The sequence below is a fragment of the Nansenia antarctica genome, assembly GCF_963989245.1.
Source record: "Nansenia antarctica genome assembly, chromosome: 12".
Taxonomy (NCBI): domain Eukaryota; kingdom Metazoa; phylum Chordata; class Actinopteri; order Argentiniformes; family Microstomatidae; genus Nansenia; species Nansenia antarctica.
Window position 1 is genome coordinate 21012040 of NC_137682.1, and position 27607 is coordinate 21039646.

At 43.9% G+C, this 27607-nt stretch overlaps 2 protein-coding genes across 5 annotated transcripts; both read left to right on the top strand.

The window, feature by feature from the left end:
- Positions 1 to 728: 728 nt before the first annotated feature.
- taf15 (TAF15 RNA polymerase II, TATA box binding protein (TBP)-associated factor) lies at positions 729 to 11280 on the top strand. 4 transcript variants are annotated; one of them, XM_080543026.1, is made up of 16 exons: positions 729 to 837; positions 1682 to 1715; positions 2090 to 2135; positions 2223 to 2289; positions 2742 to 2847; positions 4745 to 4851; positions 5389 to 5545; positions 7021 to 7055; positions 7582 to 7614; positions 7730 to 7872; positions 7964 to 8093; positions 8183 to 8308; positions 10084 to 10189; positions 10278 to 10372; positions 10584 to 10764; positions 10900 to 11280. In XM_080543026.1, exons 1-16 carry the CDS (start codon positions 828 to 830, stop codon positions 10937 to 10939), a joined length of 1416 nt encoding a protein of 471 aa, XP_080399152.1. In that variant the 5' UTR covers positions 729 to 827; the 3' UTR covers positions 10940 to 11280. The 4 variants fall into 4 exon arrangements, with proteins under 4 accessions (XP_080399152.1, XP_080399153.1, XP_080399150.1 ...); XM_080543027.1 differs by having other exon boundaries at positions 7733 to 7872; XM_080543024.1 differs by having other exon boundaries at positions 4745 to 4850; positions 5379 to 5545.
- A 371-nt stretch (positions 11281 to 11651) lies between these two features.
- Positions 11652 to 26143, top strand: mmp28 (matrix metallopeptidase 28; the record flags this gene model as incomplete). The annotated part of the gene is made up of 9 exons (XM_080543639.1): positions 11652 to 11786; positions 13165 to 13200; positions 13376 to 13452; positions 14483 to 14679; positions 18792 to 19013; positions 19877 to 20122; positions 24683 to 24817; positions 24924 to 25091; positions 25758 to 26143. 9 exons carry the CDS (start codon positions 11652 to 11654, stop codon positions 26141 to 26143), a joined length of 1602 nt encoding a protein of 533 aa, XP_080399765.1.
- Between the last annotated feature and the right edge of the window lie 1464 nt (positions 26144 to 27607).

Here is a 27607-nt window from a genome sequence, read left to right on the forward strand (position 1 = left end):
TTCATTTATGTAATGAATAATAATAATAATAATAATTAATATATTATTAATAATAATGTAATGAAATAATTCACTACCAGAAAGGAAACAAAAAACACTGGAATTTAAGGTTTTATTAGATCATCATTTGTCACCACAGCCCTTTATCCCCGACTTATGTAGCATAAATATTGACAATACATTATGATATTGGGCTACACTGTATATGTAAGATTTTCCAAAGTAGTAATGCATTGCTGCCATCTACCGTTTACATACAACCAATGCGGCCTACAACATGGAGCCCACGCATTTTAGGTGCCCGCAAAGGGAAAGCATGAATACAAAGCCTGGAGGCTATATCATATAAATATCAGCTTGAATCTCAGTCACCCTAAAACACAGCTATGGACTTTTGTCTGCTTAATTAATTCACATCCCAATGTACCCCCATTGTCCTTACGGGTTGAAAGCTCAAGGCAGTGAATAAATGCATAAAGATAAAACAAAAAAATCGGCGCATTGGCACATGTCATTGTTGAAGAAATAGGGGTGTTCGTTTTTTTAACGAATCACTGAATAAATGAACGCTTCGCTAAATATGAAAACACTTGCGTTCAGAACTGACATAATTATCGTCGAAACACATGTTTTGTCGCAGTGATTTTAAATGTCATCTTTAATTCAATGCTTAAAAGTTTAACTCGCGAACTTCCTGTTGGTACATTCCGGCAGAAGGTCAGAGTTCATAAGTGCCGCAGTGTGTGCGCCCATTGCGCTGATGTTGTCGGGGTTTTTAATTACTTGAGCAGAGATTCATCGGGATTTTTAACGATAAGTGAAGAGAAATGGCCTCTGGTAAGACTTGGGTGTGAGCTTGGTGTGTGTGATATGTGAAACATTTATTACGTTTGTGTTTGAAGTAACATGTTAAATCAAGCTTCTTCTCCCGGTAACGGAGAGGGTCTAGTAGCCTAACAAGCTAACTAGCTATCTGAGACCAGCGAGCTTTCAGGCGCGATTAGAGAAAAATGTTGAAAGAAGTAAGCAGGTGACTTATTAGCGGGGTTGATTTTATGATATTTTTCTTAAAAAACAGACATACACATATCCGTTCAATCAACTTGAAGTGTCTGGACTCGACCATTTGCTTTTATTGTGTCTAAAATGAGCACTAGAATTGACCGCCATTTCTGTCTAGCAGCGTGGTCCCGTAGTGCTAACAGAGACCTGGGCTGTGTTCGGAATGTCATACTAGATATTACATAGCTTTTGAGTATGCAGTGCGTTCACACTGTACATTATGTGACATTTTGAGTATGCAAGAAATGTATACTAGATTTTCGGTCGGCTGGTATTGGCATACTTATTATGAATTTAGTAAGCAGTATGCAGTATATACTCATTGAGTATGCTAGTATGCAGTATGCTAGTATGCCATTTCGAACACAGCCGTTAGCTTGTATTCATCTGAGGCCTGTGTTAGCCGTGGAGCTACTTCCGCCATCATGTAACCCTGATAGTAGAACTTATTAATACCCCTCCATGTAGCCTAGATCACCCTGTAACACGTCGCATGTTGTATGGTGTTGCACAGCTACATGATATAGTCGCTAGCTGATTAACTGGCAGTACTTTTATTGGTTTAATGACTGGTTTGCATTTAACTGGCTAGCTTTATTCTTCTAAATGTCGTTTACAGATTCGGGCTACGGTGGTCAGCCTGGCGCACAAAGGTAAGAGACACAACTAACGAGGCCATGTCGATTTCATCCCATTTTGTAGTCCAATGTTAGTGATTTAGTGTGAACCCATTCCCTGATCGAGTCATCGGAGTCGGTGACTATTAACAGAACACATGCATGGTGATCATTTGGTCCTCTGTGACTCAGTTGGTAGAGCATTGCGCTAACAATGCTAATGTTGTGGGTTCGATTCCCACTAGGACCATGTATACTGAACAATGTCTGCACTCACTGTAATCTTTTTTGGATAAAAGTGTCAGATAAGTAGCATGCATACATATATACATATATATATATATATATACAAATTGTAAATGTATTGAATGTGTTTAGGTGTATTAACTGAATTTCCTTCCTGACCACAGCTATGGGTCATATGGTGCTCCTCCTCCCCCTCAGCCGACTGGACAGGTAAGTGGTTCTCTAATATCTAATTTGTTGAAACCGAATCCTTAAAAAGGTTTTCAAACCTCTGAGACAATTCAATCTGTTTTGCAGAGCTATGGTCAAGGAAACGGTGGAGCCTCGTATGGTGCACAGAGTTACAGTGGCTATGGACAGTCAGGTATGACCTGCATACAGTGATGGAAAGGAGTTAAACGTTTTTGGGATTTTTAAAGGGAGAGTTCACCTAAAATGTTTTCTTAATCCATCACATGCATCTGTTGACCAGTAGTGACAACCCCCTGCAAAGCTCCTGTCATTTCATTTGCCACAGCAGCTGAGTGTTGGCATATCTTTGGCTGGCAGTTTTACATGGATTCGCACATTTCAGATACAGATTAAATAAATTGTCATCTCAACTAACTAAATTAGCAAAAATAATGATGTCATACTGATGAAAAAAACATTAACAATACATGTAGAACTGCCATGCTAACACTACAGTGCTGTGGCAAATGGAATCACAGGTGGTGCCGCTACTGGTCAACTGACAACGTCTAAGGTATGTGATGGATTACCAAATGATAGGTTTTGGGTGAGCTACCACTTTAATATGATCTTTGTATTTTCCAGCTCCAGCTCCAGAGTATGGCCAGACAACACAGGCTCCAGCAGAGTATGGCCAGCCAAGCTACAACAGCTATGGGCAGCAGGGCTCTGGCTCTGACTCTGCGCCTGGGTAAGATCACTTGCACTCAACAAATCTAGTACACCACTGCATTGATGGTGGGGTCCTTCTGGTGGGGTCCATCACATGCGAGTTGGTGAGGTACACAACTTTTCCAAAATATTAATTATTCTGTAGAATATTCGATTATTCAAAGGAAAATTGACACAATATTTGACTAGAAACATTTGAGTTAGCCATGCATAACGTCACCCACATGCAGTTTCCAAAACTGAATTGATTGAGTGGAGGGTACAGTGAAATCATTTTTAAGGGGGACGGGATTCAAAGTTTGTCGTTGCACAGAGTACAACAAAAAGTATTTATGCTCTAGAGGGGGCATCTAGGCAAGGGGTCACAGCCCCCCCACAGTGCCTTGCTCTGGGACACTTAGGCACGTGGCCCACCGGGGATTCGAACCGCTGTGAATAGCAACATTATAACAAATGATAAACTAAATTTGCTGCTCCCGGTGAGAACTTATCCGAGAACACCCAGCCAGCAAACATGCCTAGCAACCAAACTTGAGGCAGAGCCTGAGGTAAATTCTACTGTGGATGCTAAATGCAGTAGCTAAACACTAGGGGTGTAACGGTACGCGTATTGAAACTCAAAGTCTTTGGTACAGGTCATTCTGTTGTGATCTTACGTCTGAAATGTAACTGCGGCCGCTTTCAGACCGACATTTTGTTCCGATTTAGGGAGTAGTAAGTTACAATATGTTGCAATTAACCTCGTCTCGGTTTGTGTTTGCACTGCAATCGAGACTGAATCGCTCTCAACACGTGCGAGGCGACGCGCTTGCAAAACAGTTTTGTGATTGGTCTGTATTTAGCGGGACATTTGGATTTCAGGAAATCCCTCTCCTCTCCCTCTCTCTTCGCCGGTCCCTTTAATCCCGTATCCTAATAGGAAATGGAACATCATCAGCGACGATGCATGCGTTCGCTGACTAGTTTATACACCTCCGTGTTCTCATGAGTGTTTTCCGGCATGTGTGAAATATGCTGATCTGCCCAAATGCCAATGAGCCATTCTACCTCCTCCTCCCTCCAGACTGATCCACGACTCATTGCGAATGAATATGATGAATGATTGCGAAGCTGCCTCAAACGTCTGTCAGTGGCACTGTTGCGACAGAGCAGTTCTGCTTTATGGTAATGTTTGCGGCGGTGTAGTGTTGTCGTTTCGATGTGTAGGTGAAGTATGTTCACAATGGAAACGAATCGATTCGGTGAGCGATTGTAAGCGAGTTGAGACCACCCCCTCTAGGTGCTCTCAGCCTGGTTGATTCGTCCCGGAACGGAAAGCGATTGCTGTCTTCACACCAGCCCAAACGAACTGATTTAAGGGGAAAACGCTGCGAGTTTCGGAACGAAAAACCTAGGTCTGAAAGCGACCTTATTGAACCCTGAGCTAGGTACAAGACAGCATGGAGAACAGTAATGAAAGCAACCTGTTCTCAAAGTAATTATGCGGTTGTTCAGGTCAGGGCCGTCGCTACTTACATGTGCGTCATTGTTAGACCACCATTAATGCTAGCGCTATCCATCTCTGCTAGTGCTAGGCTCTCCATGTAGGACTGTTACTGCTAGCAGCAGCCCCCCCATTTCTTTTTCAGGCCCTTTTTGGGCCATCACCAGTTTGCACCCCTAGTAATTCTGGGACTTATTTCTTCTTTCATAGCAATTTTCCTTCATTTTGTGCCAGTATGGCTGTGAAATAGGTCTTACATTCTAGTAATTCTATTGTCTGGTACTTGTACTCTGCAGTGACAATAAAGTTGAATGTAATCTAAAAGTGGTCTTAAATGAAACGTTTTAAATGTAACTGCAGGAACCCTGCTTTTAGTTAAGTCTGCGATTTGTCAAGGTCATTCATGTGTTTGTGTCAACTCAAACTTCTCAAGGTATGGTGGTGACAAGACGTCGGCACCGTCATACAGTCAGCCGGCATCCTATGGTGAGCCAGGATCCTATGGACAATCTCCAGGAGGCTATGGAAAAAGGAATGAAGGTTAGAGAATGTGTACCCCTTAATTATTACATTGCAAGATTTATGTAACAACATTTTTGGTGCATTCAGAGCACCTTCAACCACAAATGACCGTAGTTAGTTTCAGTCATGTTTCTCTGAAATTCGCAGGAAAAAAATATTTTAGATGTTTTGACAGACTTATCGGTTCAGTTTTAATCGAGATTCGAGTCGTCTTGTTGCTTTAAGCCTGGAGTCGGGCCCAGTCTCTAGTGGGTCCCTCACCATCCCTAAGCACGCCCCACATACTCAGACTAACTACTCTTAAGCACACCGTCACTTTATTCAATACTACCATCCACTGCCATCGAGTGCAGTACTTAATATTACAATAATGCTATTTCTACTATTTGTATTACTTCCACTATTGTATTGCTCAATTTGTCTCGTGTCCTATTTGTCTCGTGTCCCATTTGTCTCTTGCAGCTATTGTCACTCGTCTTATCTGTCCCTCTTGTCTCTTATAAATATTACCACTTTATTTATCTTGCCTTATTTGTCTATTTTTTGATGCCCTAGGTGAAAGCGGTCAGGGCAAGAGGTATGGTGGAGATGATGGGGGCTCAGACAGGTCTGAAGGGTATAGAGGCCGAGGGCGTGGCGGGTATGACCGTGGCGGGTACGACCGTGGGGGATATGACCGGGGCGGCAGAGGCGGCCCTCCGTCTGGTACGGGGTAAGTCCCAGAGTGTAACTGCCCGCAAGGTACTTCGACACACACCATGCCAGGTAGATGTCCCAGTGTAATGCATGATAACCAATCATCCGTGTCTCATCCACAAATGGACTTGTAGCTCACCCCACAGCTCCACCCTGCTCTAGACCCCCTATCCAGCTGAGATGTAAAGTATGTTTCACCTTTAGGTTTCACTGTCCTGTCAGATATTCCATTGAAATCATAGATGTGCATGCAAAATCATCATTATGGCCTTATTATGAAATGGTTGTGAATGTGAAGTGTTAAAGGCTTGTTTGACAGATTACTCCCCTGGGTTATTGGCTACTGACATGGTTTTGTCAGTGATGCAAGGAGTGAAGTATACGCTGTTCATTTTATTGCATTCACTGTTGAGGATTTACGCACAGAATTGAGGTCCCTTTGTATTTGTAAAGGGGGGCATCTTTCTTGGTCAAGTAGCTGTTTCAGTGTAGAGATGAAGCTTTAGATGTTTCAGTGTAGAGATGTAGCTTTAGGGTTTGGCCCCAAGACGTGGTTCATTTGAGAAGGTGCTTTCATCTTGGCCGTCATTAGTCAAATGAGTTAACGTCTTGTAACTGGACGTTGTAAACAACCACAGAATAATGAATGACATGTAGCCCTGTCACACTCCATTGCTAAATAAATATGCATTTTATTTGGATTATCCGTAATAAGTTATTGACATGAAAGGCGGGTTGCAATGTTAAGGCTTCAGCATCGAACATGGCCTTCATCAAAGATCAATCCTTTGATTTGATTTACCTGCTAAACCTGCTGGCTGTAGCTACTGGCTAATGAAATTACTACTATCACTACATGTCTCAAATCCTTAACAGCATTCACATTAAGGGCTAAACATTATCTTTGGCTGTCTTGTTGCTTTGAGGACCACCTCATGAATAGCTTTAACGATGTCTTAGAGCAATCAGTTCCTGAGGAGTGCCCTGATTCAAACTTAAATCCCAACAACATTTGAGCTGCTTTACATCAACAGGTTTCATTCAAGTGTTGTATATTTGACATGGCAACATTTGTATTGTGTTAACATGGATCTACATTTTATACTACAGGTTTCAGAGTGAATGATATAAAACTGGGACCTCAGCTAATGGATCTCATATAAGCCCTCAGCGGAAGAACACTCAGTTTGTTGAGTGCCGCAGACATTTATCAAAAAGTCCGCTAACCTATTCCTATCCAATCTGGACATTTTAAGAATCAAAATTCAGACCAAAATTGGCTCAGAGCCTTTTTACTCATCAGCCCTGTAAAGTAGGAGTACTTTCTAGTCTGTCCATTGATGTAAACTGTCAGAAACTAACTAATTCCCTCGTTTGAGACATTTCCAACATAGTCGCAAACAGGAAGTGCATACTGATGGGGATGTAGGGGAGCTTTGAGCTCTGTTGGGACAAAGAAAAGCCATCATTTCTCCAATTTTTCCTCTGCAGAGGTGGTGACCGTGGTGGCTTCAAAAATTACGGTGGTAAGTGACGAGCATCAGAACTGTCTCGGTGGGGGAGGAAAAAATTTGATTAGCAAAAAAAAAAAAAGAGAAACCAACTGAATGCCACCATTTTCTTGTCCAAACCCAAGGGACTCCACCCATTGTTCTTAGGGGGTTTTCTTATAAATGCTCTTCAGATCTTTAGCGCCTGAAGCCTGAATTGATAAATAATGGTATTGTTGCATGAGGAAAAGGTTTGGAATGTAATGCCAGAGGATGAGTGCCCGTGGCGAAGAAGGAAACTTGCTAGAACTGGAGGGACTTGGTGGTTTTATTTCTCTTCTAAACTCAAACATTCTGCTCATGTTGCAACGGTGTTGGTATATGATGCAACTGTCTCAAAACACTGCAGCAGAACATGTCTTCTCAAATTGTTTAATGTAGCATCACGCATCTCATTGATAGGAAGTTGATGAATTCCTGTTTGTTGGAAGTTGATTGTGGGTGTTTGTAGTGCAGTTGCTCATGGTTCTCTCCCCATCCTTTCCTGTTTGCTGTGTTCCAGGTCCTCGAGACTACGGCCAACGGGATGAACCAGGTGAGCTGCACTTCACGTCTTGTTGCCGAGTTTAACCAAATGTTTCCATCTACCCACGATGGTTTCAGTTAGATCAGTATAATGCAGCTGCGGAGTTTTTCCCCCTTTGTCTCAGCAGCAGCTGGTGGTGGCGGCGGCGGTGGTGGAGGAGGGGCGGAGGACAACTCAGACAACAACACCATCTTTGTTCAGGGACTGGGAGAAGAGGTCACACCCGATGAAGTGGGCGACTACTTCAAACAGATCGGGATCATTAAGGTAAGGCGTAGGAGTGCCTCTCCTGGTACGCAGACGTGGCCCCCGCCATTCACCTGCCCAAGTGTGACACTACTCTCCTCTTATCCTGTAGTTGAACAAGAAGACCGGCCAGCCCATGATAAATCTGTACTCCGACAAGGCTACTGGAAGACTGAAAGGAGAGGCGACCGTCTCCTTTGATGATCCACCTTCTGCCAAAGCGGCTATTGATTGGTTTGACGGTAAGGCCCCTAGAATCAGACGCTAACACATTTGACACGTGTACAGTTCTTGTTCTTGTTCTATTCTCATTGCTGTTTTCCATACGTAGGCAAAGAGTTCAATGGAAAACCCATCAAAGTGTCCTTTGCTACCCGAAGAGCCGAGTTTACACAGAGGGGCGGCGCGGCCGGAGGAGCAGGAGGAGGAAGAGGAGGAGGAGGGGGGAGAGGAGGAGGTGATGTTTTGTGCTCTTCACTTTGTGTGGTTAAGCGTCCAAATGTTGGGCTGTCAGTAGATAACGTAAAGTGTCTGTCTATTTGATTAGTCTGATGTGCATTCTTCTGAATTCAGAAAGATTTTTTTCACCCTGCCATTTGGGTTGTCAGATGTTCTAGACAAGAAATCCAAAGTGCTACCTAAATGATGAGTTCAGGAGTAATGGGCAACTTTAGAAGTTTGCATACAGCCAAATGATATGATGGCCTCCACATCGAAGGTGTGACTAGCCATTCCCATAGACAAGGGCTTCCTTGTTACAACACTCTTACTTACCTGGCTGCATGTCACTCACTTTAACTTTGGCCTCATGGGGCATATCCACCAGGGGCCATGCTGTCAAGTGATGTTGCATCGCCCCCTTGTGGTTGACCATAGGTGGACTTGTGTGCCACAGTTAGCATGTCGGTGTATGCTTCTGAAGCATGCAGTAATATTTGTTGTGCAGTCAGAGTTTGCATGTGTTTATATACATTGTATTATGCGTTACAGTAATTTATATAATAACTATAATTTCAAAATATCAAATAGCGAAGCCATTTTGCACTCACCTGATTGGTCATCGTGCTGAGAAGTTTGCACTCATTTAAATGTTCAGCAAGATTCAAACATTTCCTTTGCACCAGTCAGCCGACTGCATGGTGGTGGTTTATATTGTCATACGAAACCAGATCTGGTGGATTTGACTTTTTAGTCTGATGTATAGAAATCCATTTTTTGTTATTAATACGCAAGCTAGAACTTGTCCAGCAGTACTCAGAATCAGTAATGAAAAAGGGGGATCAGTGTAGCTACATTAATATGCCCAAACAGATGTTCATAACCAGGGTTGAGACCTAAGAATGTAGGCTAGGATCTGGACAATGTAGGCTAGGATCTGGAGAATGTAGGTTAGGATCTTTGGTCGTTGCATGTGTAGTGTGACGGTCTAAGATGCGATTTCCATAGAAATACACCTATAGCCAATATAATACGTGCTGGGGGGTATTCCATCAATGTCGCTAAAGGAAAATCCAGGCTTATTCTGATTAGTCTCGTGAGACTTCTCAAAAATAAGCCTGGATTTTCCTTTAGTTACGTTGATGGAATACCCCCCAGGTTGAGGGGGAAACCAGAGCAAAACATACGTAAATAAATGTAGGCGCTGCAACATGTGACAACATGATAACATGAAAACTACATTTACCTCATTACTCTAGAACAAATCCTCTACATTCAACCACTTTTTTTTCTTTCTTTTTTTTTTCCACCCCATCTTTCTCACCTTGCTACTGTAGAAAATGTAGCCACCGGTGAGGTCTTGAATGACATTTTAACCATTTATCAGATGCGTTTTTCCAAAGCGACTTAAAATTACAGATGGCAGGGACTAATACAATTTATTATTATTATTATTATCACAGTCTCCCTGGAGTAACTTGGGGCCTTAATCCAGGGCATACTGGTGGTGGTGTTCGTCGGTGGGATTTGAACCCATGACCTTCTGATCACCATTCCAACTGTATCCACTAAGCCACCACTACCCTCACAGCGTATACAGCAATTTATAAATGCAATCATGTAGTGTGAGACCCCTCATCTCAGAGAGAGCGGGACAGCAAGATGCAACATTTTTGGCATGGTTTTCATAATGTGACATTCTTCGGCATTAACATTTTATAAATGTTTAATACAACATTGTGTCTTGGGGTCCTTTGTCTCTTGCTTGTTGACGTGTGTGTGATCTCATCTCAGGTTTCAGGGGTCGTGGATTTGGTGGTGGTGGTGGTGGCGGCGGTGGTGGTGGTGGTGGAGGACCTAACTTTGACATAAAGGGTGGAGACTGGCCTTGTCCTAACAGGTATGATATTAAATACTGCACCCATGCAACCTCGCTGCACTTAGAAATGTAATTGGCATTTACAAATGTATATCCCTCTCCCTGACAGTTCTTGTGGCAACATGAACTTTGCACGAAGATATGAATGCAACAAGTGTGGCACACCGAAACCAGGAGACAGTTCTGGAGGTGGAGGAGGAAGTGGTATGTGATTCTACGGCTCATTACTGGCCTTTGAGTTGCTTACTCTAGCAAATATCTCAGACCACAAATACTAGTGCTTGACTGTTATTAATTTGCTGCACTCACTCATTGGTATATTAGTGGTTTAATGTTCACAAATGTAATATTACAATGTTGAGGAACACTGCTCTCTTGGAAGTATGTGTCAGGCGCTGCTGTTTTCTGTTGGTAGATCGTGGCGGCAGAGGCGGCGGGTATGGTGGTGACAGAGGAGGTGGCTACAGAGGCCGTGGTGGTGGCGGCGGCTACCGTGGTGGTGGTGACCGTGGCGGCGGAGGCTACGGAGGCAGCGGCGGAGGAGGAGGAGGATATGGTGGTGGAGGTGGAGGCGGAGGCTACAAGATGGGTGGAAGGTAAGTTGCATAGGTCTTAATTTACCTCTTGCAGCTATGTCTGACCAGAATAGGACACATCCAAGACGCTGCATTGCAATATAAAATATTGAATTTGGCCAACTTTCTCTCAACTCCCCCTCTCCCTCCCCACAGAGGAGAGCATAGAGAAGACAGAAGAGATCGGCCATACTAAGGATTCACATGGACACCATTCCAGCCCGGGGGGGAGGGGTGGGGTGGGGGTGGGTTGCTGATTTGCATACCTTTCATTGCCAATGCATCCCATATATTGCTTTTGATTTGTCTGTTGGTATGGGAAGGATATGCAACTACTGTGAAAGGACTTGGACTGAGTGACAGTGTTGGTTGTTTCATGGGGCAGGTTAAAATGTCATTTTTTTTGTTTGTATCTTTTAATTTCTCTGATTTTACTAGGTCCAGGCATTGTGTAGACTTCGTATCATTGTTTTGTAAAAACGAAATAAACTGTTTCTTGGGTTTTCTTTTTTCCAAATGATATTAAACTGTACTGATATTAAAGTCATGAGTTCTGGTCTTATTTTATTCTGAGTACTAGATTGAGTCCATGGATTTTGTCGCACTATTTTCCTCAGGTCGCTTCATGACAGGTGAAGAGAAGGAATGTTTTGGAATGTCTTCGTATTTTTGCCTTTGGCTCCCGACCCATCCAGCTCATGAGTTGTGGGCGGTACCGTCCCTCTGACTTCCAGGCTGGAGCTGCGTTCCTTCATGGGTTGACGCGGAGAATAACGCATCGCCACAGGCGCTCACGGACTCAGCGCTCATGTGCTTTGCGCTGTTGTCTACCTGGAGAAAATGTTCTTTTCAGGAGCGTCGTTATAACGTCCATAGTGGGTATTAGTCTATTGATTCAGTATCATACAATGAGTATTCGACAGACTCCGGACCTGTCCAACTTCGGGGATATCGGTGCATGGATTGTAACGTCTCTGGTACTCATCAAGTCAGCGGTCTGCACACCGGTGACAGCGAGCTGGCGGTCCGGTTCAGAAGCCGAGGTAAGGTGTTCGAGGCAGGAGTGTCAGGTACTGAGCTTTTAATTGATATCGGGTTCAATCAGAATTCTATCCAGATTACGTTAGACAATGTATTGCGATTTGCACGTATTCTGCAGAGAACAAACATTTAGCATGGGAGATTCTAGAGGAATTATTTTGGGACGTTTATATATATATATTTGTATACCTAACTCAATAATACATGTAAATTATAATATAAAATACTTAAGTTGTTAAAAGATAAAGTTAGAGACAAAAAAGTACGATACCATTTGCCCCAGTTGATCCTCTGGGGGATCGATAGCGCAGTGGAGTGATATCGTGACGTTAGAATTCGATAGAAGGTTCTATCTCCATTTTTGTCAAAATTGAGTTTTTTACATAATCTGATCCATTAGGTGTTTATTAATGCCTGTGTGGTGTTATTTTTAAAATGTTGACATTTTTGAGTTAGTAATTCATAAAATACAAAGGTTCCATCTCACAAAACATAATGGAATGTAAAAACGTTGACGCTCAATATCTCTGAACTACCCTAAACGGAGATAGAACCTTATCATTCTAAACGGAGATAGAACCTTATTATTCTAAGATCACGATATAATGCCCATCAGCATAATGTGAAAAGTATGCAGGACCAAAAAGCTCAATTCAACTTAATACGTTTTTATGGATTAAGACATTGCACTGTTTTCGCAAGCACACTAATTAGGTTGTGTGTGCGTGTTGCATAGGCTACATACTCACACTCGACTCTACTGACACATTGTTGAATACAGATTACCAGACTTTATTTCAATTTAATTTATATGATTACGGTATGTGTCTCTTCAATAATTACCAGGTTTGGCTGATCTATGATTTCCAGTAGTGGGTCTTGGGTTATCCATTCAATAGGGTGTCTGTTGTAACATTCTATATGTAGGTTTAGACAGACAAGGTTTAAGATGACAAGATGGCCATGTACATAACATATTTGTTAATTTAGTATTATGTCATCAGATGTTTTACAACACGTGTCAACACTGATTGTTATTCCCCCCATTAGCAGTGATTAATTGCATTTTCTATCTTGGATTGGACCTAAAGCTTTATATAGAGCTCACCAAAGGCTTATCTGGACTGTATTTTGTGGTTATTAAGATTATGAACAACATTATGTATCATTTTGAAGAATCTAATTCCAGGCTTAGTTTATATGTGAAATGTGTGTGCAGGATGGATAATGTGCTGTAAATGCAGAAATGTATCACAATTATGACTTACTATCTCATAACTTGTAAGAATCTATGCTGGTGGCTTCCACATGTTCCTGTTGGTGCATGTAAACATGAAGCCCAGCGGTTCTAACATGATGACTGAGGGTCTCTCCGTCTAGGAGATGGGTGGTCCGGAACCCAAGCGCTCTTGGATGGTGAGGGGTGGAAAGTTGGCATGTAGTACCGAGGCTAGACTGTTCTTTTATAGTTCCCTTAGGGCAATTCTATGTGGATTGAGTGAGAAATTAGTAGGCCTTTGTGATTTCAACATATCTCCTTAGAATGAGAAGAATGTATGTGTTGGTGTTCATCGTGTGTTTTTGACTGCAGGGCTTTCTGGAGAAATATGGCTACCTGCATCAGGACAGTCACACACACAACGCAGTGGAGGTCAAGTCTGCAGTCAGGTATGGTAGGCCTGTTGTCCTTCAATTCATCGGGTCACCGAGAGATTTTGGTGCAACTCTATTGAATGGTTGCCCAACCTGCCAACCGATCATCTTTATGAACAGTTATATTGTGCGTACTGTAGGCTACAGAAACATCTGCCCAGCCTCTGTTCTGTATAGCAGAGTACACCTCTCCCTCAGTCCCTCTGTTCTCAACCTCACCCTCTGTTCTCAACCTCACCAGGGGGGCTCACCTGAATGGTCTATAGTGGTTGATTAGAACTAGTTCCTAGAATTAATAATAATAATCATAATAATAATAATCATAATAATAAGACATTAGACTTGTATAACGCTTTTCTAGACACTCAAAGACGCTTTACAAACTGAAAAGATCGAGTAGTAATAATAGAAAGACACAAAAAATAGATAAAAGAAAGTATAGGGGCCTAATTAAGGTAGTGCCGGTGACACAAGGGAAGGGGATGGGGAGAGGGTGAACTGGTGAAGGGGAGGGGGAGAGGGTTAACTGGTGAAGGGGAGGGGGAGAGGGTTAACTGGTGAAGGGGAGGGGGAGAGGGTTAACTGGTGAAGGGAAGGGGAGGGGGAGAGGGTTAACTGGTGAAGGCGAGCTTGAAGAGGTGGGTTTTATTAGACGGCAAGATGCAGAGTCAGGCTGTGCTATCTTTATGTTTTCATGCAATCTGTGGCCCACACCTGGGGCAATTAGAGTGGCAGTAAAACACACCCGTATCACTGCATTGGGGAACTTCCCCAGTCAAACCCTCTCTGAACCACTCTGGAATTCAAGGTTTCTCGTCAAGAAATAAAGAATGTCATACTGTTGATGGGTGTAGATTATTAGAAACACTTTGCCTCCGGAGACGATCTCTGACTGGCTTTGTGCTTGTTTCAGTAACCAAGGACCTGTTTGACCAACGATGAATGTCTTCCTCTGATTCGGACTCCTGAGACAGTTAGTTCTAGTTTCATTCTGATCAGTAAGAGAATCTGTAACAGACGAATGATCCAACCTCTCCTGCCTTAGGGAGTTCCAGTGGCTGTCCCACCTGCCTGTCACAGGGAAGCTGGACAGTGCCACCCTGGGGCAGATGAACAGGCCGCGGTGTGGAGTGAAGGATGATGGGAGCCATCATGTCTGGGCCCAGAGGGTCAACGCCATCTTCACAGGAAAGACGGCACCCGCCAGGCCGCTCCTCCGCAGGAAACGCTACGCTCCTCCAGGTGAGTGAATACACTCTAGGGGTGCTTGTGTTACTAATGGCGCTTTTCCACTACCGTACCATACCGCGTGAGCCCCGGTTTTGTTTTGCTTTCTCCACTGCCAACCCGAGCCATACCAGGCCGAAGTACCCGTGCTGGTTTTAGCTACGCTTCGAAAGGGGGTAGCGAAAGCTACTTTCCGTGCCAGGCTGTGTGTGACGGGTGACGCTGCAGACCGTTGATTGGTCAATGGAAATCGTCACGTAGTGCGGGACTCTACACAGGTAGATCTATTCTGTAGTTGGTGCTCTTGGGGTTCTATATGTGACAATAGCTGTAGTTTCATGTTGAGCCATGGGGGAGTGGTCCACTGTGGGGGTGGTCCACTGTGGGGGGGTGGTCCACTGTGGGGGGGTGCAGAGTGCAGAGATCATAAAGCCCAGTGTTGGGCTGGGTGTGTCTCCTGTTGTAAAACAGCCCTAATAGCTCTGAGGGGTGTAATTAAGGCCCAGAGAGTGTCTGATAACCCACGCGCCGGCCTGGGTCACCCCACTGTAGGGCTGGGGGGGCTGGGTAGGTCAGTGTTTACCTGCTGACTCGCTCATCTCTACCTGGAGAAGAACACTGCCTCGGCTTCTTTGTCTCTGACTCACTCCTCAGGCACATTCATGGCTATGACCAGCATAAAGGTCACAAGTGCTGACATGTTTATAGACCCCCCCCCCCCCCCCCCCCCCTAGAAAATGGTCAAGAATTTGTATATGTTCATTATTTAGGCATTGAGTCAGTGAAATACATGCCCTTCTTTTATCGCAATTTGATAGATATATGACAATGCTACATTTTGTACTTAAAGGGATGGTTCAGCCTATTGTCATGTTTTGGTGAAATATCATCTTACTCTGATTTGATCCTCATAGGCCAGTAGTAAAGGGTTCTCCAGTTCTCTGTTCTCCACTTTGCTACTGCAGCACAGGCTAACCGTTAGCAGCACCCTCTCCAACAGACAGGATTCAGACGGACCTTAAGTTAGAATCGTTTGAATTAAATGCCGATATCTCCTCCGAAAAACGTAGAGCAGTGGATGAGTGGAGGAGAGGAGAGGAGAGGAGAGGAGAGGAGAGGAGAGGAGAGGAGAGGAGAGGAGAGGAGAGCAGCCAGCCCAGCGATGTTCCTCCCCTGCCTACAGCCTGAACTGTGAACACTCTACATTCCACCCTGTCACTGAGGAGGTTGGCTAATACACTGGGAATGTAGCAGTGGTGGACGCTCTCTCACTCTTCAAGTCAGTACCTGATGCCTGCCATCTGTTAGCTGGTTAAACACAACCTTTCTCTGTCTCTTGTTTTGAGGACCAGGTCGTTGTCATCATTGTTTCAGAAACGTTACTCATATGACACGGCAATGGTGTTATTAAGCTAACAGCAGCCGTAATGATGGATATTGCTTTACCCCCCCCGGTGAAAGTTAATTACTACGTCAGATATAAGGTGTCTGTCAAGCAAGTCCTAATATGATATAGTCTGATGTTTTGCTTTTCTATGAGTGAGTAACTGTTTTAGACAACAGAATCTGTAAACATGTTGTCCCCCGCAAATGATTTAGCGCCCCTCAATAAACAATAAAACGAGAGTGATGGAGAAGCCTGTGCATGAAACATGATGTTTATTCATAAACCTTTTTACTATGACACTCTATAAAAGAACAGTCTAGCCTAGGTACGACATGCCAACTTTCCACCCCTCACCATCCAAGAGCGCTTGGGTTCCGGACCACCCATCTCCTCGAGGGAGAGACCCTCAGTCATCATGTTAGAACCGCTGGGCTTCATGTTTACATGCACCAACAGGAACATGTGGAAGCCACCAGCATAGATTCTTACAAGTTATGAGATAGGAAGTCACAGGGAGAGCTTTTCTCTTGGTGCGATCACCTTCTGTGACCACAGGCAAACTATTTGATTCCAAACGCTATAAACCTAGGTTACACAACTCTTGTTTCCCTATTGATATAGGCCAAATTTCACAATTAAATGATGCATAAAATATATTATTCCCAAATGTCCTAGGCTATAGGCCTACTGCATTAGGCTACACACTTGGAGGCAGACTGGAAGGTTACCGGAATGTGTAGTGCTTATTTGATTCATTATCAGTCTTGCTTTCGGTTACAGCTTTGGTTGATTTCTCAAAATATGATTCACCGCTAAACTATTACTAAACAATATCTACGGAGATGGAATTGTAATTTCGTAAATGACGCAGTTGTATGGCAAGACCCGTCATTCACCCGAGTTTCATAAAAGTTGTCCTGGTGGTGTCGGGGAAGGAGTGGTTGGTCAGTAGTAGAAGTAGTGGTTGGTCAGTGGTTCATCTGGTTTGACTGTTTACTTTTCGTTTTTCATGGAAGGTTCCTTCTATTGAGCTTCCCAGGAATATGAACACACCTCGCCTAATCCTGGAAGGAGTGTTATCATGTTATCAGTGTTATCAGCACCAGCTGTTCATAGTTCACATTGATATTTACAAAGGCTACATTCCAACACCTTTGTCTAAGATAAGCAGCACTAGTTGTGAGTGTTTCTTTTATATATATATATATATATATATATATATATATATATATATATATATATTTGTGAGAGGTGTGTGCTTCTGGAGCTGTCACACACACACGCCTGGATTGAAGTGCAAATCAGTATGAAATGTGAAACACATTTCCAAAAATTCTATGATATTACAGTATGATGATACACATGTATAGTAGGTGCTGGAGTGTGTTGTGTGTCGTCACTCTTTACTCTTTGAGCAGTTCCACCCCCCCCCTCTCAGACAGCCCTGTGATAGGATAGTTAAGCTTGTGTGCTGCAAACATGCTCTTTCGCACCAGAAAGGCCCAAATCCCACTGCAACTTCAGTGTTCCCTTCCACAAACAATAACCATCCCTATCAGAGGATCTTGGTCTCTTCTTCAAGCTTGTGATAGGGCACAGACCATCACTCTAATGACTTCCATAAGGGAAGTCATGGAATGTCTTCGGTATCTGACTTCCTGCCTTTTCTGGTGTCCTGTGGGAGCCCTTACTCTGCGGAGGCCTATGGCCTGTTCTCTGGACCCTGTTCTCTGGACCCTGTTCTCTGGACCTGTTCTCTGGACCTGTTCTCTGGACCTGTTCTCTGGACCTGTTCTCTGGACCTGTTCTCTGACCCTGTTCTCTGGACCTGTTCTCTGGACCTGTTCTCTGGACCTGTTCTCTGGACCTGTTCTCTGGCTGTAACATCCACAGACCCAGCCCATGGCATTCTGACTAGGTTTGAATGTCTATACCACACACACACACACACACACACACACACACACAGACACACATACAAACACACACACACACACACAGACACACGCACACACACACAGACACACACACACACACACACACACACACGGTCCAGGCTGGCGTCTCCACACTCCACTCCCATGGGTCTTATTCCACATCCTCGGCCCACACACACACACACACACACACACACACACACACACACCCTACCTACTGTTTCAATATCTGTGTCCAGGATCGAGAGAGCTCCAGTGTACTGAACCCCCCCCCACATCCAGGCGTGTGTGGAGACCTCCCAGTCCCATCTGCCCTCCGGGGCTGCTCTCTGACAGCCTCCTCTGGTAACAGTGGCTGTTGGGGTTAGTTAATAATAGTTTCCTGCAAAGACATTTTATAGTTACACTGTGTAATACCAAGTGTACAAGAGATTATAGCCTAAGAAGAAAAACACAAGCTTTTCCCCCTACAAATATGTGTTTTTGATGTGCGGGACACTATAGAATTATGACACTATAGAATTATGCCTGTGTCACGTAACCACAGGCCCATGCTAAAGCAAACTGTACACAGAACCACATACTCACAGCACCGTGTCTGCGCTGACACATTTAACATCCTATCATTTTAGCAACCCCTGTTTAGGAGGCCCCTGTGGTGGTCCCATTCTAGATGTATTTTGAACAATTATTTCTGTCTGTTTGTGTTCGACAATTTCATGAAAGATGAGATCCTAAGTGTACGATTTTTAACACCCCATTACCCATGATTCTCTATTGGTGTCATTTTTCTGTGTGTGCAGGTGAGAAGTGGTACAAGCGCCACCTGACGTACAGGATTGTGAACTGGCCTCGTCACCTGTCCCCGGGTCCCGTGCAGCTGGCTGTACGCGCTGCCTTCCAGCTGTGGAGCAACGTGTCAGGCCTGGCCTTCCAAGAGGTCCCCGAGGGCCCGACCGACATCCGCCTGGCCTTCTACGAGGGAGAGCACAACGACGGGCCGAGTAACGCCTTCGACGGCCCAGGTCAGGACCTCATCTTTACTCTTTACTGTTCCACCTCATTTGATCTCCACTGTTCTCGTAAAGTGAATAAAAGGCTTGGTAAGACGTAAGTGCGTAACTGCAGCAGCAGCAGACAGCTGTGTTCCCCCTTGCCTGGACCTTCCATGCCTCTGAACTCCACCTAAGAACAAAATAGGAGGAAACATACTGCATACTCAATGAGTACATACTACATACTCAATGAGTATATACTGCATACTGCATACTAAATTCATAATAAGTATGCCATTATAGAATAAAGTAGAAGCCGCACACTGTCGTTCCAGATGCAAAAGTGTATTTTAATTGACGGTTTCGGCCGTAGCCTTTGTCAAGTCTTACTTACTTATTTATTCTATACTATTCTTCTCCGTCGCACCTCGCCCAAGTTTTCTGCGGTGTGCGTTCTCTTCTTTTTCAATTTATTAAATATGCCATTACCAGCCGACTGTTCAAACTGAAGTATACAGCTCAGTATCGTGGAATGCATTTCGCATCAGCCGGCAGCGGGGATTTTAAATCAGGTTCAAACTCCACGGGCTAAAAGCTGTAGTCATTTTGGCTCTACAAGTGTTAACATGTCATTTTATTACGTTTTAAATATGTTTTCAGGTGAGAAAGTAAGTATGTATATTCCCAAAATGTGGCCAGTTTATCAAAATAACCCGTTTATATATCTGATCTGACATTTGTTTTCCACTTCTGTAGGCTAACGTTAGCTAGCTACGTTAGATACTTTACTGTGGGGTTCGACAGAAACGTCGGAAAACAAATAGCTAAACCACAGTCTGTCCTGTCTAGACATCCTTCACACTCAATTATTTCTCCCTCTCCATTTCGTACAGGGGGCGCTCTAGCACACGCGTTCTTCCCGTGCCGGGGGGAGGCCCACTTTGACATGTCAGAGAGGTGGACGCTGAATGGGTACAAGGGCCACAACCTGTTCATGGTGACAGCCCATGAGATAGGCCACATGCTGGGACTAGAGCACTCCCCTGTGCGCCACGCCCTCATGTCCCCCTACTACAGGAAGCTGGGCCACGCCCTGGTGCTCAGCTGGGACGACATCGCTGCAGTGCAGCAGCTCTATGGTAAACGGATCACAAATGTCTAAGAAGGTTTAGAGTCACGCACGGCCATAGGTCTGTGTTTGACTTCATACCAAGTGAACATTTCAAAGGAAATTGGAGAAAAAAATATTTTGGGGAATCTTTCTACCACCGCTAGTAGAAGTTATGGAATTTAGCTGTGAAATGTTAATCAGAGAGGCCTGGAGGCCCACAGCTGTAGCTCTAGCTGCTGGGGTAAGTTTAGAGAGAGAGGACAGAGGAGGTAGTGCACTGCAACACACACACACACACACTCACACTCACACACACACACACACACACACACACACACACACACACACACACACACACACACACACACACACACACACTGTTTACCTGACAGTAGCACTGTTATGTAAGAGATTGAGCAGTGCTGGGCTTTGCATACATGTTGTGTTTTAGAAATGGAGTAACTATTTGCAGTAGTTTAAGCTCAGTCCTGGCATGTGAAAAACAGGTTTCCACATGTGCTGCTGTTTAAGAGACATCCATTCTCCTTCTGCATTTATCCAGGAATGTCTGCATGACAATGGGAAAGTCCTACCTGGATTCAATTTGAACCTGGAGTGAACTCAATTGAATCTTGTAGCCATGCCAATTGCAGATGCCATTCTCTGTTTGATATCTAAAGGAGAATCACTCACTCTCTGGAAACAATCGGGTTGACACTGAAACACTGTGCTTTCTGAAAGTTCTGAGAGTTTTAAGCACTTTATTAATATTTGATCATATTTAAGCAATATCACACGAGAGGGAGTGTGTTATACTGAATATCAGCACGGCTGTGATTCGGTCATAGGTACGAGGCCGCAGCACGACCTCGAGTGTGATATTGCTTTTATACAACACTTCTACAGCGCGATTTATTAGTTAACAGTAAAAAGCGACAACAGATTATGATTTGTTTGTTCATTTAATCATAAAAATAAGCAAGAAATAGTTCAGCAACTGAACTTCAAATGGACTGTTGCCTAGTAACCTGAACACAAACATGTAGTCTAATTAACGGTCATTTAGTAGAACATCTGTGCGGCGGAGTGATACATAGTTAAAAGTCCCAGTGCTGTTATTCTATATATCGTAACTCATGTAATGCCTCTTGTCCAATCAAATTACTTGGTCGGAACTAACTGTTGTTTAATGAATATTATCCCAACCCTAGTGATTCTAGGACTTGGACTGTACCAGCTGAAATCTCTAAGCACTAACTCTGCTAGTTCTCGCTTCAGGCTTCCTCACACAGAATGGTAGGGTGAAAACATGCCTCTCTTTGGTGCTGCTGGCACTGTGGGATGATGAGAAACAGATGTCTGACTGACCTGAATACCACCTTTCCAGAGCACCACTGTATCTGACCTCCAATGACTACAGACATAGACACAGTATTTCTACCCATACTTTGTGGGAGGCTGTGGATTATGTTGTAATTAAAGAGAATGCTTCAGCAAACTAAACTATACAGTGGGGTGCAAAAATGTGGGCACCCCTGTTTTAAATGTCTGTTACAATTAATCTCCAAGTGATTGAAATCAAACCTGAACACTAAATGCTACAAAGTTAAACATGACACCTTTCTGCAACATTTAAAGCAAGGTTTTTTTTATTTTAATTTTTCAGAGTTTTTAAATGATAAAAAAGGGAAAGGGCCCTGTGCAATAGTTTGGGGACCCGTTTGTATTATTCTTTGTTACCTTTTGAGAAGATTATTACTAAGGAGACCAAGGGGATTTACTCATTAGGGCTTCAATGAGTCAGGTGAATATAATTCCATGGTTGAACTATATATTCTGAAGTAACTCCATCTAAAGTATCAGACTGCGGTGGCTGTTGTGTCACCCTGGATTCCTCTAAACAGTTGTCCAAACAGTTGTCCAAGGATGTCTTGTCATCAAGATAGTTCACTACCAAAATCAAGGAGAAGGCTACAAAAACTTTTCAAACTACCCATCTCCACTGTCAGAAACATCATCAGAAAATGGAAACTAAATGGAACAATTGAAGTCAAAGCAAGATCTGATTTCAAGAAAGATTTCAGATAGAATGGCCCGAGATCTGGGGCCTCATTTATAAAAAAGTACTTGAACGTCATCTTTGACTTTCACGTAAGCAAATTTTTCTAAACTGACGTAATCATTATTTATAAAACGGGCTGAGATGGTTTAAAGTTGCGTACGTGCTTCCTTCTATAAATACCAACGCAGGTAAAATGAACGCAGGTGAATGAGGTTTGTGTTAACGCCCTGTGATAGCGGCTAAATTATAGCGGCTGAATTAAGCCAAGTGCTATAATATAGGGTAGTCTGGAAGCGGGAGAGGGCAGCGAAGGGTGGCTTCTCGGTAAGTTGCATTTGTAACGTTTGATCATGACAACTAACCAGGCAAATGCTTATACTCAGTACTCAAGTTGTAAAAGAAAATCAGGGGAGGTGGTGGATTTTATCATATGAGGAAAATTTTAGCATCCCCTCAGCGTCAGTAACTTGGTAAAAATGTCATTGCATGTGTGCGTGCCCCCTTGCACCTTGAAATAGCAGTAATACCACGTTCATTGATAACATGACGTATGGAAAGAGGGGGACGATTTTATGCCATCCCCCCTCAACTCGAGTGCTGCTTATACTGTAATAATATAATGGTCTTATTCTTATCAGGTGGTCTTATTCTTATGCTGCCAACTCCCTTTGCGAACTCCCAGACACCGGAGAAAATCCAGTATAATTTAGCGCGTGGCCGGGCAAGGTCCGTTGTGGAACGCACTAGGCATGTTGAAGGGGAGATAGACAGCTCCTAAGGGATATAAAGAAAGACTGAAATACAATCATAAACATCAGTTCCTTTTAAATCTTGAATTAAACTCATTTTCTCGGCTGATAACAACATCGTTAATTTTATTACGAGCCACTTGCATGAATTACACTAGGCAGTGCGGCTCACATGCCTGTAATAACTCCGCATAACCAGTAGGTAATGGGCGTACGCAAGGTCAATACTCGACGTAGAGCTACGATCGTTTCCACGGTCAAATTTACTCACGTTGAAATTGTATAAATCACTACGTTGACGTGGTTTTCTACGTACGACACGGGTAAGATCAAAATTTGATCTGAGTACTTTCTATAAATGAGGCCCCTGGTGAGAAATGCTCAGAAGAACCCACACATCACTGCAAAAGAGCTGCAAAAAAGAGTAGCAGACACCGGTCTAATGGGGTGTCTTCTACTTGTGTTCTTCTGTGAACACACAGGACAACAATACAGCGTACCTTAAACAACAACATGGCCAGTTGCCAGAAAGAAGCCTTTCCTACGACCTCAACACAAAATTAAGCGTCTGAAGTCTGCAAAAGAAAACCTTGAGAAACCTGAAGCCTATTGGAACAATGTGCTTTGGACTGGCGAAACCAAAATGAAACCTTTTGGCCGCAACCAAAGAAAGTATGTTTGGAGAAAAAAGGGTGAAGCATTTGTAGAGAAGAACACCTTGCCAACTGTTAAGCATGGAGGCGGATCCATTATGCTTTGGGGTTGTGTAGCAGCTGGGGGCACAGGCAATATTGTGCGGGTGGAAGGAAGAATGGATTCCACCAAATATCAAGACATTCTAGAGGCTAATGTTCGAAGGTCAGTCCAGAAATTTAAGTTGAAGGGAGGTTGAGTATTCGAGCAAGGCAATGACCAGAAGCATACCTCAAAATCAACCATGAACCTCCAGGAAAGACGGATGAAGGTTTTGGAAGAACCATCACAAGCTAGAGGTGTTCTGCCAGGAAGAATGGGGAACAATTCCAAAAACAAGAATTTAAAGACTCAGCGTTTAATAATAATAGTAATAGTAATAATAATAATAATAATAATAATAATAATAATAATACATTTTATTTGTAATGCACTTAACATAAAGAAATCTCAAAGTGCTACAGATTAAAAACAAGAAGAAAGATAAAACATTTTCAATTAAAAAAGGCTAATAAAAGGCTCTATTTAAAAGGTAGGTTTTAAGGCCTCGTTTAAAAGCATCCACAGACTGTGGTGCCCTTAGGTGGTCAGGGAGAGCATTCCACAGCCTGGGAGCAGCCGAGCAGAAAGCCCGATCTCCCATGGTGCGGAGCTTGGTCCTGGCGTGCCATCCTTAGGCTCTGTCTCATCCTTCTGTCTCTGTATCTAGTCTAGTGTCTCCCTATCCTAAGGCTCTGTCTCATCCTTCTGTCTCTGTATCTAGTCTAGTATCTCCCCATCCTGTATCTGTCTCATCCTTCTGTCTCTGTATCTAGTCTAGTATCTCCCCATCCTAAGGCTCTGTCTCATCCTTCTGTCTCTGTATCTAGTCTAGTGTCTCCCCATCCTAAGGCTCTGTCTCATCCTTCTGTCTCTGTATCTAGTCTAGTATCTCCCCATCCTGTATCTGTCTCATCCTTCTGTCTCTGTATCTAGTCTAGTATCTCCCCATCCTAAGGCTCTGTCTCATCCTTCTGTCTCTGTATCTAGTCTAGTATCTCCCCATCCTAAGGCTCTGTCTCATCCTTCTGTCTCTGGTCCACAGGGAAGCCTCTAGGGGGCCGGCCTGTGAGGTTGCCTGGCCACGCCCTCAGCTCAGCCTTGCAGGAGTGGGAGCTGGCTGAGATGCCCACCACAGAGCCTCTGTACTGCCAGAGGGGCTTTGATGCTGTCACTATGGGTAGGACTGGCCTGTACTCACACCACTGGAATAACTTACTCATTCAGAATCTGACATTTATGACCATATGTCTGGGTTACTCTTATGTGTGTGTGTTTGTGTTCAGACCAGAATGGCACTGTGCTAGTGTTCCGTGGCAGTTTCTACTGGACCGTGTCAGCTCAGGGGATCATAAGTGCCCCCCTCCGTCTCCAACAGCGCTGGCCCCAGCTCCCTCAGGCCATTGAGGCAGCTGCCTTCTCTCCACTGGACAGCAAGTGGTACTTCTTCAAAGGTGCAGTCATAAAATAGACCATTTGATTGACCCTTTCTTTCTTCTTTTACTTGTGAGTGCATGTGGAGTACTGCATCCTTCCCTATCCACAGAGTCATTTTTGTAAGTAGATGGGAAATATAGACATATGCTGGTGAAACCGGAAACAAGTCGGCAACCAATCAAATTGTTCGGACTTGTGACCTGGGGCGGTCCAGTGGTCTAGCCACTGTCGACAGTGCACACGTATGCCCATGTCGGCATGGGTTCGAATCCGGCCCATGCCCTGCTGACGTGCCCTCTCTCCCTTCTTCTCCTACTTTCCTGTCTGTCTTCACTATCTGTCCAATAAAAAGACAAATGTGAGTGGGACTGCCCCACTCAGAAAAATAACGTAAAAAAATTGGACTTTTATTCTGAAAAATGTTCAACGTTGTTGAAAATCAATGACACACTCGCTAGTCAAGACAAAATATTGCAATGCAATGGTTTCGGTGAGTAACCCCCACTACTACCTAGTTAACTATAACTCTACTTTACATTGTTAGCAGGCTCACACAAAAAAAGCTGTGTTAGTTGACTAGTGTGTCATAGATTTTCAACAACGTTGACATTTATTTACATTTTTCAGAATAAAAGTCCAACATTTAATCGGCTGCCAACTTGTTTCTGTTTTTGTTGTTGTAGGAAAGCGTACGTGGCGCTTCTCTGGTTGTGACCTGGACTCTGGCTTCCCCAGGAAGAACACTGAGCTGGGTCTTCCTCATCACCCAGACTGTGCCTTCTACTACGCCCCCCTGGGTCACATGGTTCTCTTCAAGGGCTCCCACTACTCTGTACTCAACCTGAAGACTGTGCGTTCTGAGCCCTACTACCCACGCAAGCTGTCAGACTGGGCCGGAGTGCCCAAGGGAACCAATGGGGCTCTGACCCGTCCTGACGGGCGCCTCTATCTCTTCAGAGAGCAGCAGTACTGGAGGTTTGACCCCGTCAAGGTGCGCGTGACCAGAGAAGGCCAGTGGGTTCAGGACCTGCAGTGGACTGGATGCAGGTGGGGAAATGAGGTCCTCTGACCAGCAGAAGCTGAATTTTAGTGTGCAATCTAAACATGTTTATAGAGTTGGCCCTCGTCATTGTTCTCTGTATTCTCTAACTGTTGTCCTTACAATTGGGGCCATTGAACTGGACTGTTTTTGGTCAGGATACAAAGACTGGTGATAGACTCTAGTCTACAGTATGACTGACTATGCTCTTGTTACAGTGAGCACTAGCAATGAAATACATTTTGTGTTAAGGTGACTAAACGTCAGAGGTGGAAAGTAACAAATTACAGCTACAGTCATTTAGTAGATTATTTGAGGATTTTAATTGTACTTTTACTTGATTAAAATATTCACACTTCTCTACTTTTTTTAATCATCCATTACAAAGTAAAATTATATTCATAGCAGAACCGGCATTTACCAGCCTCTGCTCCTTAAGCCTGGTACACATATAAATGGTTATCTGTCCGATTTTGGCCCGATTTTCCCATTTCCGACCAAGGACAGCAAACGCCTGATTATCGGATGGCTCTAAAGATTATCCTACAAGATTATCCTGTGGTGTGATGTGTGTTAACAGTCAATTTCTGCCGACAATCTGCTCGGAAAATGGGCAGGGCCGACGATTGTAAATATTAGAAATATAGAAAAATTCCCAAAACAAGAATCGAAAGACTCTTATAGTAAGGGCATTTTACCAGATATTTGACCAATCTGCGAAGTAAATCGTTACCAAGAAATTTCTTCACCAATGTGTTTCTAAAGGTGTGTAATAACATGTCCTAAAAGGTTGAAATTCAACTCCTGTGGGAAACCTCATAAAAAACTGCTCAAAGTTGGGGTACCGATAACCGATTTTCGAGAATTCGAAAATGCTTAAATTGGACTTGAGTAACTTTTGAGGGGTCAAACTAGGCATTTTTCATGAAATGTAAGTACTGGAAGTATTACTAGGCCTGGTACTTAATGGGACTTAGTCTGTGGACACTAGAGTCTAAGCTCCAGGGCAGGGAGGCTGGTAGGTAGAGTGGCTGAGTAAGAGGCTCTGAGACTGGGCCTAGTGTTGTAGGACATGTGTTGTAGTACTGGTCCTGCCAGTACTACTAGTAACTAAAAAAGTTTTTAGGATACCAGGGATGCATTCTTCTGGAAGTCGCGGATGGCTGTCCTTATCAGTGGGGGGGTGCTTAAGTGTGGGGGCCCGGGACCGCCTGGTGCACGTGGTAGGGTGTGGAGGAACCAGGGGGTGTTATGGAGGAAAGGAGTCCGATGATGAGGCACTTAGACCGGGCACTATAGGGTAGGTCATAGGCCCTGAAGGTCAGAGCTCCAGAGGAGGGTTGAATGGTAGACAGCTAGGCCCAGTGAGGTCACTCCTAATCGGACTGGCAGTGTATCACATAGGCTCTGGAGGTCAGAGCTGCAGAGGAGGGTTGAATGGTAGACAGCTAGGCCCAGTGAGGTCACTCCTAATCAGACTGGCAGTGTATCACA